The sequence below is a fragment of the Dictyostelium purpureum genome (genome assembly GCF_000190715.1).
Source record: "Dictyostelium purpureum unplaced genomic scaffold DICPUscaffold_579, whole genome shotgun sequence".
In the NCBI taxonomy this organism is placed as follows: domain Eukaryota; phylum Evosea; class Eumycetozoa; order Dictyosteliales; family Dictyosteliaceae; genus Dictyostelium; species Dictyostelium purpureum.
In genome coordinates this window covers 1-13,858 of record NW_003519913.1, presented here as the reverse complement: position 1 = coordinate 13,858, position 13,858 = coordinate 1, and the positions used below count along the sequence as shown (strand labels likewise).

Sequence of the window (13,858 nt, the reverse complement as noted above, 5' to 3'; positions counted from 1 at the left end):
ACACCAAAACCAAAATCTGGAGCAAGAGCAAGAGCAAGATTACCACCAACCCCATCACCAAAAAGAGTACCAAAATCAAAATCAACTCCATCCTCAAGACCAAAACTCAGACTTAGACCAAGAAAAAGAACAACACCAAGACCAGGAACAAAAAAAAGACCTACCTCAACTCCAATAATTACATCACCAACACCAAAACCACTACCAATTCCACAATCAACACCAAAATTAAAATCAAGATCAAGGGCAAGATCAAAACTAATTCCAACACCACAACCAAAACGAGTAGCAAAATCATATCCAAGACCAACACCAAAATCAAAATCAAAATCAAAATCAAAATCAAAATCAAAATCAAATCCAACTTCAACACAAACCCCAAAACCACAACAACATCAACCAAAATCAGAGTTTATGTTCAATTCATCCACCCACCCACAATTCATTGATGTACCTTCAATTGAAGAGTATGATGAAGTACTTGGCCAATGGGTTACAATTTACACCTCCCAATCAACACCAAGTACACCAACCACCTCATCCAATTACCCAACTTTTTATGCACCAGAGTCCAAATACAATAGTACTGGTGCACCAACAGAATCATTTGAGGGAATGGTTGAAGGGCCATCAATTGAAGAGTTTGATGAAGAACTTGGTGAATGGGTCACCATTTACACCGCACCTACAAACTCTGCACCACATCCACAATCAACACCACAACCAAGTACACCAACCACCTCATCCGATTACCCAAACTTTTATACACCAGAGTCCAAATACAATAGTACTGGTGCACCAAAACAACCATATGAGGGAATGGTTGAAGGACCATCAATTGAGGAATTTGATGAAGAACTTGGTGAGTGGATCACCATTTACACCGCATCCCCAACATTCGCCCACACTACACCCATCGCCTCATCTAACTACCCAAAGTTCTATGCACCAGAATCAAAATTCGATTCTACTGGTGCATCATCATAATCCAATAGGGAAAGATTGAGAATGGGCCCCCACAACACAAATCAATGTAATTAATATCATATAAAAAAACAACTTGGTCTATAATACAAAAAAACATCCATTTCAAACAGTGCTGGTAAACTCAAAATAAATTTAGGTAAAATATCTTTTGTATTTATATTATTTTAAATATTAAACCATTTATTAATATTTATTTTAAATATTTAGATTTCAATACAACAAATCACTCAACCATAACCCAATTGATGCCAAAAACCACACCTCACACCCCACCTTGTATTATATCTTTTTAGGTTTTTTATAAAGTAAGTTTATAATATATTATATTTAATGTTTTTTATTATTTAGTATTAATATAATTATTAGTTAGAAAATAAATAGTTCAATAGTAAATATATTTTAATAGATGATATCAACTCTTTAAAATCAGAAATTTTAAAGATTAAAACAGTGTACCGAGACTGCACCAATCAACCTACACCAACGAAGTTTTCTATTTACTATTTGATGGTTTTAATACATTGCTCTGGCCAAGCAACTATTATAATCATCGAACAGTTTTAGATAACCAAAAGATTTAGTAGTCACCATTCTGCACCTGCCACCGGATATCAACTGTAGAATCCTAGTAAAACCTTCAAAATAATAGCAACTAGTGTTCATCCATATAATAAATAAAAATATAGTTTCAATTTTAGGTTTAAATATACTGTATATAATTTTTTATTCTTATTTTAAAAAAAAAAAGTAAATTAACTCTTTAATAAAATAAGTTTATTTTAAATTCTAAAATTAAAATTTTCCCTATTAAAAAGATAAAATATAATTTTAAATTAAATTTTTTTTTTTTTTTTTTTTTTTTATTTTTTTTTTTTTTTTTTTTTTCAATTTTTACATTTTATTTTTAATTATCTTATTTATTGCATAAATAACAGATAATAAATTATAAAATAACTAAAATCAATATATTATGAACAATGATAATAATAATAAATGATTATCAAATGATGATTTTAGATCGTTAATAGAAAAAAAGCCAATCAATAATAGCAATAATAATAGTATTAGTAGTAATAAAAAAAAATAATAATAATAAAACAAAATGGTTGGATAGAGATTATGAATATTACCAAAATGCACCAGAAAAGAAAAATGATTCAAATTATTTAGATTGAGCAAGAGAGAGAAGAACTCAAAATGCTGATGAAGGCCAAAATCAAATTAAAAAAGGTTTAGATTTTGAATTATTACAAAATACATAAGAGAAATTAAATTTAGATAATAAACAACACCAGCATCATCAAAAAGATCAAAAATATCAAAGCGAGATTGATAAAATTAAAAACAATAGCAAATATTACAGCTGATAAATCCAATGATATTAAAAAGAAACAACAAATTAAAAACAATAAAGAAATATTTCAAATCAATAGAATGCTTTATTTATTTGATTTGGATCCAGTTTTTCCTCAATTAATACTAACAACTATAATGAATAGTAAAGAAGACTGTCCAAAAGTTAAAGAAACAATATCAGGCCGTTTAGATACAAATATTTTAAAAAGAATTATAGGTTTTTACCATCCAGAAAAAGAAATACTAATAGTTAAGCAGTAAATCAACGGAAATGGTGGCATCAGTGACGATAATATATTTTCAGATTCAGATAAAGATGAAAAAGAAAAAGAAAATAGTAAAAAAGTTGTAGTTATTCAAAAGCAAGACGATTCAAATTCAGATTCAGATATTTTTTCAGATGCACAAGATTATGTTTGTGAAGTAAATAAATCAACAACTACCACAACAACAGAAACACAAGCAAAATCACACCATTACTTTAAAAATAAAGAAGACTATTCAGATGAATTCGAACCAATTGGTAAAGAAGGTGATGAAAATGACCACAATGTCCTGGCATATATCAAATCATTTATTATTGTATGTGGAACTCTTTAAAAAACTGACAGGTGAATGGCATATATATTAATTATAATTATTATTTTGAACTATTTATTTATTTATTCATATAATAATAAACAAAAAAAAAACAAATAACAGTAAACGAGCTTTAAAATTTTTAATTAAATACTGTAATTTTATAAATATTTTTTTATTTATTTTTAATATACTTTTTCATAAAATTAATACCTTTTTTGCCTTAAAAAATAATTAATTAATAAAAAAAAATACTATAGGTTATCAATATTTGCAAAGATTATTACAGAATTAGATTCAAGAAAAAGATCTAAACAAAGTGTTCACCATGCATAGCTCCCTATCAAAACAACTAAATTATGTGTTCTTAATCAAGAAGATTCAAGGCTATCAAGTATGAAGATTCAAGTGTGAAGTATCAAGGCTGGTTTGGTATATTAATCTGTATTCTGAGATTACCAACCCAAGGACTAATTATTATACTGTACGTGGCGGTATAATAGTTAGCTGTCGGCTCAAATATACTAACCTCCCCGTGGTTGAGGTGGAAACACCCTTTACAAATAATAGTATAAAAAAAAAAAAAAAATATATAAAATAAATAAAATAAAATAATGTTTATTTAAATTTATAAAAAATTTATTTATTTATTTTGATAAAATAGTATTTGTTAATTAATTATAAAATTTTTTTTGACCCATTAAGTATCTATATCTTGATTTTCTAACAATTCTCCATAAATAGATTGGTAGTACCCTTTTTGGTTTCTTATTTACTTGTATTAAACATCTTATGGCAATTTCAGGCTTGTTGGGATTTAATGTGTTTTGGAATGAAATCGTCGCTGATGGAGTCATATAATGACCAAAGAACATTGTATGTATTTGAACGTAATAGACAGTGGTCTTCTTTTGCTTCATAAAATCCTAGTTTTATATGGAGGTCTAAGGAGCTTTGATAAACTTTGTCTATTAAATTTTGGAATTGATGTATTTTATTACTTTTTTGATATTCTTTTTTAGCATTTCCAAAATGCATAAATATTAAGACTGCAACTTCTGTTTGTTTAAATTCAACCTTTTCTGGGTTTGAAATGCAGTTATACATACATGCGAGTGTTTCTTCCAAAAACTTGATGGTTTCCTCTGATGAATTTGGGTTGAACCATCCCTTGATAATTAAATTTGATACCAATAAACTACTATTGGCTCTAATTTCATCTGATACACTATTACTAGCTAATGAAAAAAATGCTAATTTTAATATGCTATTAATGAGTGTTTCTATTTCTTGGGCATCTAAAAAATTGACTAAGTCCATTAATGATAATCTTTTTATGGCACTTAATATTGAACTATTATCATTTGATTTTAATAACAATTCTTTATAGTGATTATATTCACTTAATGAAATTTTGATGCCTGATGAATTGCTTTCTAAAATACCACTATTGCTATTGAAGATGTTGTTGATGATGTTGATTAAGGAATTTCTAATAGAGCAAACAATTATTGATGATAAATTATAAATAAAAACAAAAACAGAGATAATATAAGAAATGGTTAAATTATTCATTTTTATAAAAATATGTTATTTGTTTATTGTTATATATTAAATTGTGAATTGTAAAAAAATATAATATTTTATTTAATTTTGATTATTATTAAGGAAAATGTGATAAATATATATATAAGTAAAAGTAATTTTTTTTGTAGAGGAAATAATTTAAAGAAAAAAAAATTTAAAAGAAAAATTATAAAAAATAAATTATTAAAAAAAAAATAAGAAAAAAAAAAAATAGGGGTTTTATTTTTTATAAAATAAAAATTCATAAAAAAATTATGTCAAGTTGTCTATTAATTTTTTTTTTTTTTTAAAATAAAACAAATATAATTTAATTTTTTTTTTAATTTTTTTTTATTTCCATTTTATAGTTTAATTTTTTTTATTTTTTTTTTTAATATAATAAATAATTTTTCTTTTATCAATTATCACATTTTTCCTTAATAATAATCAAAATTAATAAAAAAAATCATATTTTTTTCATATAATTACATTTCACAATTATAAATATCACAAATATAATAATGAATAGTTTAATCATTTCATATATAATCTCTGTTTTTGTTTTTATTTATAATTTTTTTTCTTTAAATATTTGCAAATTCATTACCAACACCATCAACATCTTTAGTAACAAAGATAATAATAATAATAATAGTAATATTTTAGAAAATAATACAAAAAATACAACAGGCATCAAAATTACATTAAGTGAATATAATCACTATAAAGAATTGTTATTAAAATCAAATGATAATAGTTCAATATTAAGTGCCATAAAAAAATTAGATTTCTTTTTAGCATCAATGGACTTAATTAATTTTTTAGATGCCAAAGAATTAGAAACACTCATTAATAGCATTTTAAAAATAGCATTTTTTTCATTAGCTAGTAATAGTGTTTCAGATGAAATTAGAGCCAATAGTAGCTTATTAGTTTCAAATTTAATTATCAAGGGATGGTTCAATCCAAATTCTTCAGAGGAAACCATCAAATTATTGGAAGAAACACTCGCATGTATGTATAACTGCATTTCAAACCCAGAAAAGGTTGAATTTAAACAAACAGAAGTTGCAGTCTTAATATTTATGCATTTTGGAAATGCTAAAAAAGAATATCAAAAAAGTAATAAAATACATCAATTCCAAAATTTAATAGACAAAGTTTATCAAAGCTCCTTAGACCTCCATATAAAACTAGGATTTTATGAAGCAAAAGAAGACCACTGTCTATTACGTTCAAATACATACAATGTTCTTTGGTCATTATATGACTCCATCAGCGACGATTTCATTCCAAAACACATAAAATCCCAACAAGCCTGAAATGTTTAATACAAGTAAAAAAGAAATCAAAAAGGGTATTACCGGTCTGTTTATCTAGAACTGTTCAAAAAACCAAGAGATGCATACTTAAAGGGCAAAAAAAAAAAAAAAAAAAAAAAATTTTAATTATCAAAAACTTTTTTATCAAAATAAATAAATTAATTTTTTATAAATGTGAATAAACTATTTATTAAATTATCTAACTTTAGTAAATTCGTAAAGAAAATATTTAAAATGTACAATTTTAATCTTTTTTTAAATTATTATTGTACACATTGCTTTAATCTTTCTTTTTTCTATCTTTTTTAAAAAGTAAATGTTTTTTTTTAAATTAAAAAAAAAAAATATTTTCTAATTTTTATAAATTATTATCCTTGATTTATCTTTTTTTTTTTTTTTTTATCCACTTTTATCCTATTTTTATAAATCTTCCAAGTGATACAAAAATAGTAAAATCCCACTAAAATCAAATTTAATTAGATATTTAAAAAAATATCAAATTTAATTTTTAAAATTTAAAAAAAAAATAAAATTTTAAAATAAATAAAAAAAAAATTTTTTTTTTTTTTTTTTTTTCATTTTTCAATTTTTTTTTTAAAAGATTTATTTATAACCAAATTCGCAACTGCAGTGCGCAGCCTCAACCACAATAAACCAATTCTACTTTAATAGAACTAAATTAAAACATAAGATCATTGGGCTTTATGGTAAAAAGAAAATTATGAAGTTTATTAGAAATTAAATTAAAAGTAATGGTAATAACATTTAGACTAATTGATTATTGTTATAAAGTAAACATATGTAATAACACTTTAAATTATTAATTATAATACAGGTAGATGAATATATATTAATAAAATCTAGAGATATTAAGATATTTTTTTAGAGACTAATAGAGATGCAGATTTAATTATTTTATTATACGAAAAGATTTAATTAGTTTATTATACGAAAAGAAAAAAAAAACAGCTACACATGTTTGATTTAGTAGAATGTGCATACTATTAAGATAATATAGAAGCATTGGAGTATTTCCTATCAATGAATGTACCAACATTTTTACCAAACTACACAATTAATAATAAAAGTTTTTTCAATGTCATCAATTAAATCATTAGAATTACTATTAAAATATCGAGTAAATATCATAGAACCATATAATATCAATATCAATAATAACAATAACAATAATAACACAACAGCAGCCTCATAATCATCATCATCATTCAGTTTAAACAATAGTAATAATAATAATTACACAACAACAGTAACATTAGCATTCAGTTTAAAAAATAGTTATAGTAACAATAATACAACAACAGCAGCACCAGAACCTACGACATTCAGTTTAAAAAATAGTAATAGAAACTATAATTTAAATAATATTAGTGAATATAGCAATCTAAATAATAACAGTATCAGTTTAGTCCAAAGCGCAAGTTGTAGTAGTATAAGCAGTTGTAATAGTAATGATATCAATGGGAGTGGCTGTAGTGGCGGTTGCAACAATAAAAACAGTAATAGCTTTTTAATTAATAATGGTAAAAAAAAATATTCTACCATCATCATCATATTTACAATTATACAGGGTTAAAAGAGCATCAACTGAAAAAGAGAAAGAATAAATAAAAAACGTATTGAAAAAGAAAATAAACTATAATTTTAGAACTCAAGAGAGTATAAAAATAAATAATTTTTTTATTTATTATTTTTTTAAAATTATTTATATTTTTATTTTTAAATTAAACTAATTGATAATAGTATAAAATTCTTTTTTTTTTTTTTTTAAATTGATGTATTTAAAGAAACATGTGACTCTATTGAAACCTTTTTTTGAATGTAATTGGGTCTTCTAAATATTTATATTTCTTTGAATTATTATCCTATTTAAAAAAAATGAATTAATAAAAAGTTTTTTATAATATATGATGATATTAATGCTTTGTTTTTATCAATTCCTTCTTGTAAAAATTTTTCCAACTCTTCGATTCTAGCTTTGAGTTTTAGTGATTATTTTAGTGATAATATCTGATGAAATACTACTATCTGATGAACTACTATCTGATGAACTGCTATCTGATGATGATCTGCTATCTGATGAGTCTGAAGAATCTTTCCAGTCTGAAGAGTTACCACAATTATACCTGTTGATATGCTAGTTGATCCACCTGTGCCACTTGTGCAATGAATAAAGCAATACCAACTAACTGTGGTGGATCATTTGTATTGTCTTCTTTACAATAAGATCTAGTCCCTTGTGATTTAGGATGAATTAAACTTTTCTGTTAAACCTAATGTTTAAGTATGGCAAGCGAAAGTTGGAGTTACTTTAAAGAATTTGTTTATTGAAACGACGGCTTCATTTATGAACTTTGAACCTCTATCAGATACTATATTCTTTGGGGGTCATATTTTAAATATACTCTCTGAATATTTCTTTTCTTTTCCTGGTCCTATCGGCATTATGACCGAGGTCGAAACCACTCTCTAAATATTTCTTTTCTTTTCCTGATCCTATCGGCATCGGCTTGTTGAGCTAATGCATCCAATGCATTGACACCACCTTTAAATGAAGCTAAATTATTTGCAAATCTCTTACGATCATCATCTTGACATTGACCACCTTGAAGACGTACACTTTCAAATAGATTTTGAGTGAGTGCACCAATTTTTCTAGCTGCATCCATAAATTTACTTTGTAATTCGGGATCTACAATTAATCTTGAGGAACCTTTAGAGTCATGTAATAAATCTTTTAATGAATCTGAAACTGAATTGACAGCGGCGAAAATATCCATTTCTAAATCATCACCCTCTTGATAACAAAGTTCATGTAAACGATTGGCTTGTTGCATATGGTGTAAAGATCTTTGATTACCATTTGATGGGTGGCTTCTAGAATACCTAAATTACCAAACTTGATTGTTTTTTTTGAATTATTTGCTAAAATCCTGTTTTGATGATGGTTCATAACCTAATACTGAAAATATTTCGGGTAGGCCAAACTCTAATATTCACTTTTAGCTATTAAGACACCATCAACATTACTAAATTGTGGTTGTTAGCTTGATTTATTCTTTATCTTGCATATTTTGATTTAATTGAAGATAAATTACCAGCATAAGTAGCAATCTATATGAGAATAAAGCAATACATTTGTATTGTCTTCTTTACAATAAGACCTAGGCACTTGTGAATTAAGTTGAATTAAACTTTTCTGTTAAACCATATGTTTAATTATGGCAAGCGAAAGTTGGAGTTACTTTAAAGAATTTGTTTATTGAAACGACAACTGTTGCTTGGGCCAAAGCAAATGTATTAAGATTTATATAAATAGTTGCCCAAGATTGAAAGACTTTGAAAGAATTTGAGTTTCTGCGACTTTGTGACTTTTTATGATAGTTGCTATAAATGTTGAGATTATTATTATTATTGAGCAATAGTTCGTGGATTGGAATTTATTATTATTTGTAAATAGTATAAAATCTTTTAATAGGTTCGCTGTGCATTTGATAAACATATGCAAAATCTTTATATAATTAATTAAAATCCTTTCATTCATAATATCGACGACAGCAGATCCTGTAAGGGTATTGAATGGTTTTTATTAATCTTCCTTTTGAATATTAATAAAAGTAAATTTAATTTATGTTAGTAATTCTGTTTCTATTTTCAATATTTCTTCAACGATGCAAATTTCTATATGCATATGGGTTTGTTGTTGCTGTTGTTGTTTTAAAATAATGTATTAATTTACTTACTTGTTCTCGAAAGGTATTAAACATATTTTCTAGGGACGAAAATTTAGCTAAGTTTGACTAAAAAAAAAAAAATTTCTGAGTTTCCCCCACTCCCACACCCACCCACTTGACTAATTTTTTCATTTTAAAAACTTAGAAACTTAGAAAAAAAAAAAAAAAACTTAGAATTACATTATTTTTTTTTATGAAAAAAGTTTAAAATTCTTGTAAAATTTTATTTAATCATACCATTTTTGAAATATTTGAATAATTATAAATGACAGAGTTTTCGACAATATCTACTCTTGAAATGTTTGCCCATTCCCTTAATAACACACATTGTTCTATTCTTTCCCAACCCAAATTTGATCTGTTGTCTGTAACCAACAATTTAGCACCCGAAAATGTTCTTTCAATTTCAACGGACGAAGAAGCAACTGAAAGTACATTTCTTACAATTGAATATAATGTTGGATATTTAATACTATTTTCTTTCCAATATTTTATTATATCATTTCTATGATCTAAACTTTCTTTTAAGTATTTTTGGATTTCTTTATACTTTGAAATATATGTATTTGTTTCTTTTTTTTCTTCAATAAGCATTTGAATTAAAGGTTCATCATCTTGAACGGATATATGGTTATCTATAGTTGGTTCTTTATTATAAAGTTTTTTGAATTCCTTTTCATAAAGCATTTCCAATATCTGAATATAAAAAGATTTTTTATTATTTAAATATTGAAGTTCAAAAAAATTGATTTTATGGTTTGGATTTAAAATTACTGATATGTAATATAAATCATTTTTGTCCATTAAAATAAAATATTTATATAGCTTTGATAATATTCTACATATATTTCCTTTAAATTTTATATAAATAAATGAATGAAGATGGGATTCATAAGTTAAAATTAAGTTTAGCATTGATGGAAAGGTTTCACTGATTAAGCAATGATGTTCCGAAAATTTTAGGGTAAGAACATAAAGAGGTGTTAATAATTTGAAAATGATTTTTATATCTTCCCATTCATCATATGTAAAATTTTGAAATCCAAGTTTATGTTGAAGAAAGATATAATTAATTTTTGGTTCCATTAATATTAAATTTCCAAGCAAATCTTGAAATGAATTCCAACGGGTTATTACATCAATTTCCAATATTGTTGATTTTCCTGGTTTTGGCAAATATTGATTTGATTTCGAAATATCTTCCATCTTTTGGTCAAGATTATTCATTGTTTCTTCATTTATTGATTCAAATAAAGATTGAACCTTATTTTGTTAAATGCCACAGCAAATTCGTGGATTTTTTTAAAAAAATCTTCGTATGATATATCTTTTTCATCGATGAAAAAATTGGAGTCTTTATACTTGAATCTTTCAGCTTGTAACTGTTTGATTTTACTAAATATTTTTTTTTTTAAGTCTTCTTTGGTTGGATTCCAACCTATATGCTCTATACTAATATTTGAAAGTTTATTTTTGTCATTTACAAAAGAAACAAAACATAAATTTATAATGTGGGCAAAGCATCGGCTGGCTGAGTTATTAAAACAGGATTCGATAATGTGTTCATCACTGAGCAATTGGACTGCCGCGATTCCATTTGATGCATTATCTAAAGAAATTGAAATAACTTTATTAGTAATTCCATACTCTTCCATGACTTCTTTGATTTTGATTGCTATATTTTCTCCACTATGTTTTTCTGCAAACCCAACCATTGCAATTAATATAACCACTACTTCTAATTCTTTTGTTAAGTATTGGCACTTAACACCCATAAATTTCTTTCCATTAGGAGCTGACCATAAATCAATTATTAAAGATACATTCGAGGTAAGATGCGACAATTCTTTTATAATTAAGAGTTTATTATATTTAAATATTTTGTAAATATCACTTGCGCAAGTGATGCTAGTTAATGTCTTTTTTAAAAAAATATTAACAGGTTAATAAAAAATTTAAAATTTTTAATTTAATAATTGTATTTAACTATTACATACAGTTTTAACAAGTAAGTGTAAAAGCTTTTGATTTGCAAAAGCAAATGGTGTATTTGTTTTACATATTAACAATGCAACTATATACCTGTTAGAGTCCGGATTTATTGTTCTTGGTGTTTCTACCTCTTTGGTAAAGTAATAATCTAGAGTATTAATTGTAGTTGTATCATTGGAAAGATTGTTTTTTTCTCTATATTTTTTAGCTGCTAAACATTTACCATCTATTAAAAATAAGATATTAGTATATAATTTTTTAATCAATAAATTAATTAATAATATGTATACTTTACCATTTGTAAAATGATATCTAATGTTAAAGGTCGAGGAAAAACCATCCCATTTATAGCAATTCATCTTTTGGGCAAGTTGGGCTTTGAAATCTTTCATATTATTTCCACTTTTTAATGTTTCTATTTGGGAATTATTTAAAATTGAACAATGAAATGTTTTACCAATTGTTAACATCAAATTTGAATATTTAAAACTTTCATCCTTTGTTTTTAACATTATATTATCTTTCTTTAATTTTTTGATGGAAAAGGATGATTCATTATATATTCTATTTGTTTCACCCTTTCTTTTATTACTATTTTGATCATCCAATTTTTTGTAGCTTTCATCAGGAATATCATTGTCTTCATCTTGACTTTGACTTTCATTTGGAGAAGAATTAATTTCGAGTTCAATTGTTTCCACATCTTCAATTTTATCTTCAATTTCATCTTCAAATTCATCTTCATCTTCACTTTCATATGACCCATGATTTTTCTTGTTTGGTATAGCTTCATATTGGATTCTTTTTTTTGCAATTTCGTTTTTCAACATCCTGGCCATTTGTTTTGTTTCAGGGGATGTTGATAGCTTTTTGTCTAGATCTTCAATTGAATTTCTTCTGGTAATAGGTCTTTTGTTTGTTCCTTCCATCGATATTTAGTTATTAATATTATTTATTTTTTATAATTTTATATTTATTAATGTTATTATTTATTAATTTATTTCTATTTTTTTAAAATATAATAATTTTTTATTTTTTTAAAATATAATAATTTTTTATATTTTTATATTTATTTTAATTAATTTTGATATTGATATATAAATAAAAATTTTGAAGTATTTATAGAAAAAAAATTATATTAAATTTATTTATTTTTAATTTTAAATATTGCGCTTAATTATATAACTGCTATATTGTAATAAAATATATTTAAAAAATCCTCTTAACAATATTTATGTATATTAATAAAAAAAAAAAAAAAATTTAAAAAAAAATTAAAAAAAAATTTAAAAAAAAAAAAAAAAGGGGGAAACAACCACAAATTACTATATATATTAATTGATTATGATTTAACTGTTTTTTTATTGATTTTTAAACACCTTTTAAATTAAAAACTTTTTTTTTTGTTTTTAAAACTTAGAAAAATAAAAAAAAAAATAAAACTTAGAAATTGACTTTAAAAATGGAACTTATAGACCCCGAACTTAGAAACCCTTTTTTTCAAAAAATAAACTAAATTTTCTACCCTAATATTTTCAGTAATGTTAAAATTATTATTATTATTATTATTATTATTTATTAGATGTGCTATAGTTTACATTATTAAAATTATTTATGTGTTTGCTTGTAGTATATTGTTGTTATCGAAAAAAATGAAATAAAAAAATAAAATTTTAAAAAAAAATAAAAAAAAAAAATAAAAAAATTTTTTTTATAAAATTATTTGGTTTTTAAAAATAGATATTATTTTAAAAATTTAAAATGGCTGTGTTGACTAAAAATTGGGGGGTTTATATAATGTCTAAAGTTTTTAAATCTGGAAATTTTCTCCCCTATAAAAATAAATTAATAAATAAAAGTTTTATTAAATACTTTGATTTTTTTTATTTTATTTTATTTTTTTTAATTTAATTTTACTTACATTCCATAATTGGTAATATATGTGAATTTGTCTGTGGTGGTAGTTTGTTTAGTTTCTTATGAGGAGGTATGTTGTAGTACTTCCAAACAGATAATAATAATTAGAGTATCTAATCTTCTAGTGATCTATGTTATAAGTTTCTTGAGAACTTTTTATCTAAAAAATACAAACCAAATGTGATACAAAACAACAGAGATTTCAAATCAAATAAAACAAGTATTCAAATCAACTCATTTATTTACAATTTCAATTATATACAGGTTTTACAATTAAAAGATGGCTTAAGGGTTTAGTTATTATTGCTTCAACATTGGCATTGATCGCTGCAGGTATTTCAAAAACGAATTTATTATATGCAGTTAGTTCAAGTTGTATCAATGGTG

At 24.4% G+C, this 13,858-nt stretch overlaps 7 protein-coding genes across 7 annotated transcripts; 4 read left to right on the top strand and 3 right to left on the bottom strand.

The window, feature by feature from the left end:
• On the top strand, positions 1-1,551 carry DICPUDRAFT_85018 (uncharacterized protein; the record flags this gene model as incomplete). The annotated part of the gene is made up of 2 exons (XM_003294499.1): positions 1-862; positions 1,394-1,551. Coding segments are annotated over 2 exons (1,020 nt in total), but the record flags the coding sequence as incomplete, so codon positions are not given.
• Positions 1,552-2,421: 870 nt separating this feature from the next.
• On the top strand, positions 2,422-2,943 carry DICPUDRAFT_85017 (uncharacterized protein; the record flags this gene model as incomplete). Its single annotated transcript, XM_003294498.1, has 2 exons — positions 2,422-2,600; positions 2,682-2,943. 2 exons carry the CDS (start codon positions 2,422-2,424, stop codon positions 2,941-2,943), a joined length of 441 nt encoding a protein of 146 aa, XP_003294546.1.
• A 780-nt stretch (positions 2,944-3,723) lies between these two features.
• Positions 3,724-4,497, bottom strand: DICPUDRAFT_159558 (uncharacterized protein; the record flags this gene model as incomplete). The annotated part of the gene is made up of 1 exon (XM_003294495.1): positions 3,724-4,497. The coding sequence occupies one exon, from the start codon at positions 4,495-4,497 to the stop codon at positions 3,724-3,726; it is 774 nt and encodes a 257-aa protein (XP_003294543.1).
• A 512-nt stretch (positions 4,498-5,009) lies between these two features.
• On the top strand, positions 5,010-5,810 carry DICPUDRAFT_85015 (uncharacterized protein; the record flags this gene model as incomplete). Its single annotated transcript, XM_003294497.1, has 1 exon — positions 5,010-5,810. The coding sequence occupies one exon, from the start codon at positions 5,010-5,012 to the stop codon at positions 5,808-5,810; it is 801 nt and encodes a 266-aa protein (XP_003294545.1).
• Positions 5,811-6,562: 752 nt separating this feature from the next.
• DICPUDRAFT_85014 (uncharacterized protein) lies at positions 6,563-7,439 on the top strand (the record flags this gene model as incomplete). Its single annotated transcript, XM_003294496.1, has 3 exons — positions 6,563-6,611; positions 7,079-7,351; positions 7,399-7,439. 3 exons carry the CDS (start codon positions 6,563-6,565, stop codon positions 7,437-7,439), a joined length of 363 nt encoding a protein of 120 aa, XP_003294544.1.
• An 833-nt stretch (positions 7,440-8,272) lies between these two features.
• Positions 8,273-8,665, bottom strand: DICPUDRAFT_85013 (uncharacterized protein; the record flags this gene model as incomplete). The annotated part of the gene is made up of 1 exon (XM_003294494.1): positions 8,273-8,665. One exon carries the CDS (start codon positions 8,663-8,665, stop codon positions 8,273-8,275), a length of 393 nt encoding a protein of 130 aa, XP_003294542.1.
• Positions 8,666-9,793: 1,128 nt separating this feature from the next.
• Positions 9,794-10,789, bottom strand: DICPUDRAFT_85012 (uncharacterized protein; the record flags this gene model as incomplete). The annotated part of the gene is made up of 1 exon (XM_003294493.1): positions 9,794-10,789. The coding sequence occupies one exon, from the start codon at positions 10,787-10,789 to the stop codon at positions 9,794-9,796; it is 996 nt and encodes a 331-aa protein (XP_003294541.1).
• Between the last annotated feature and the right edge of the window lie 3,069 nt (positions 10,790-13,858).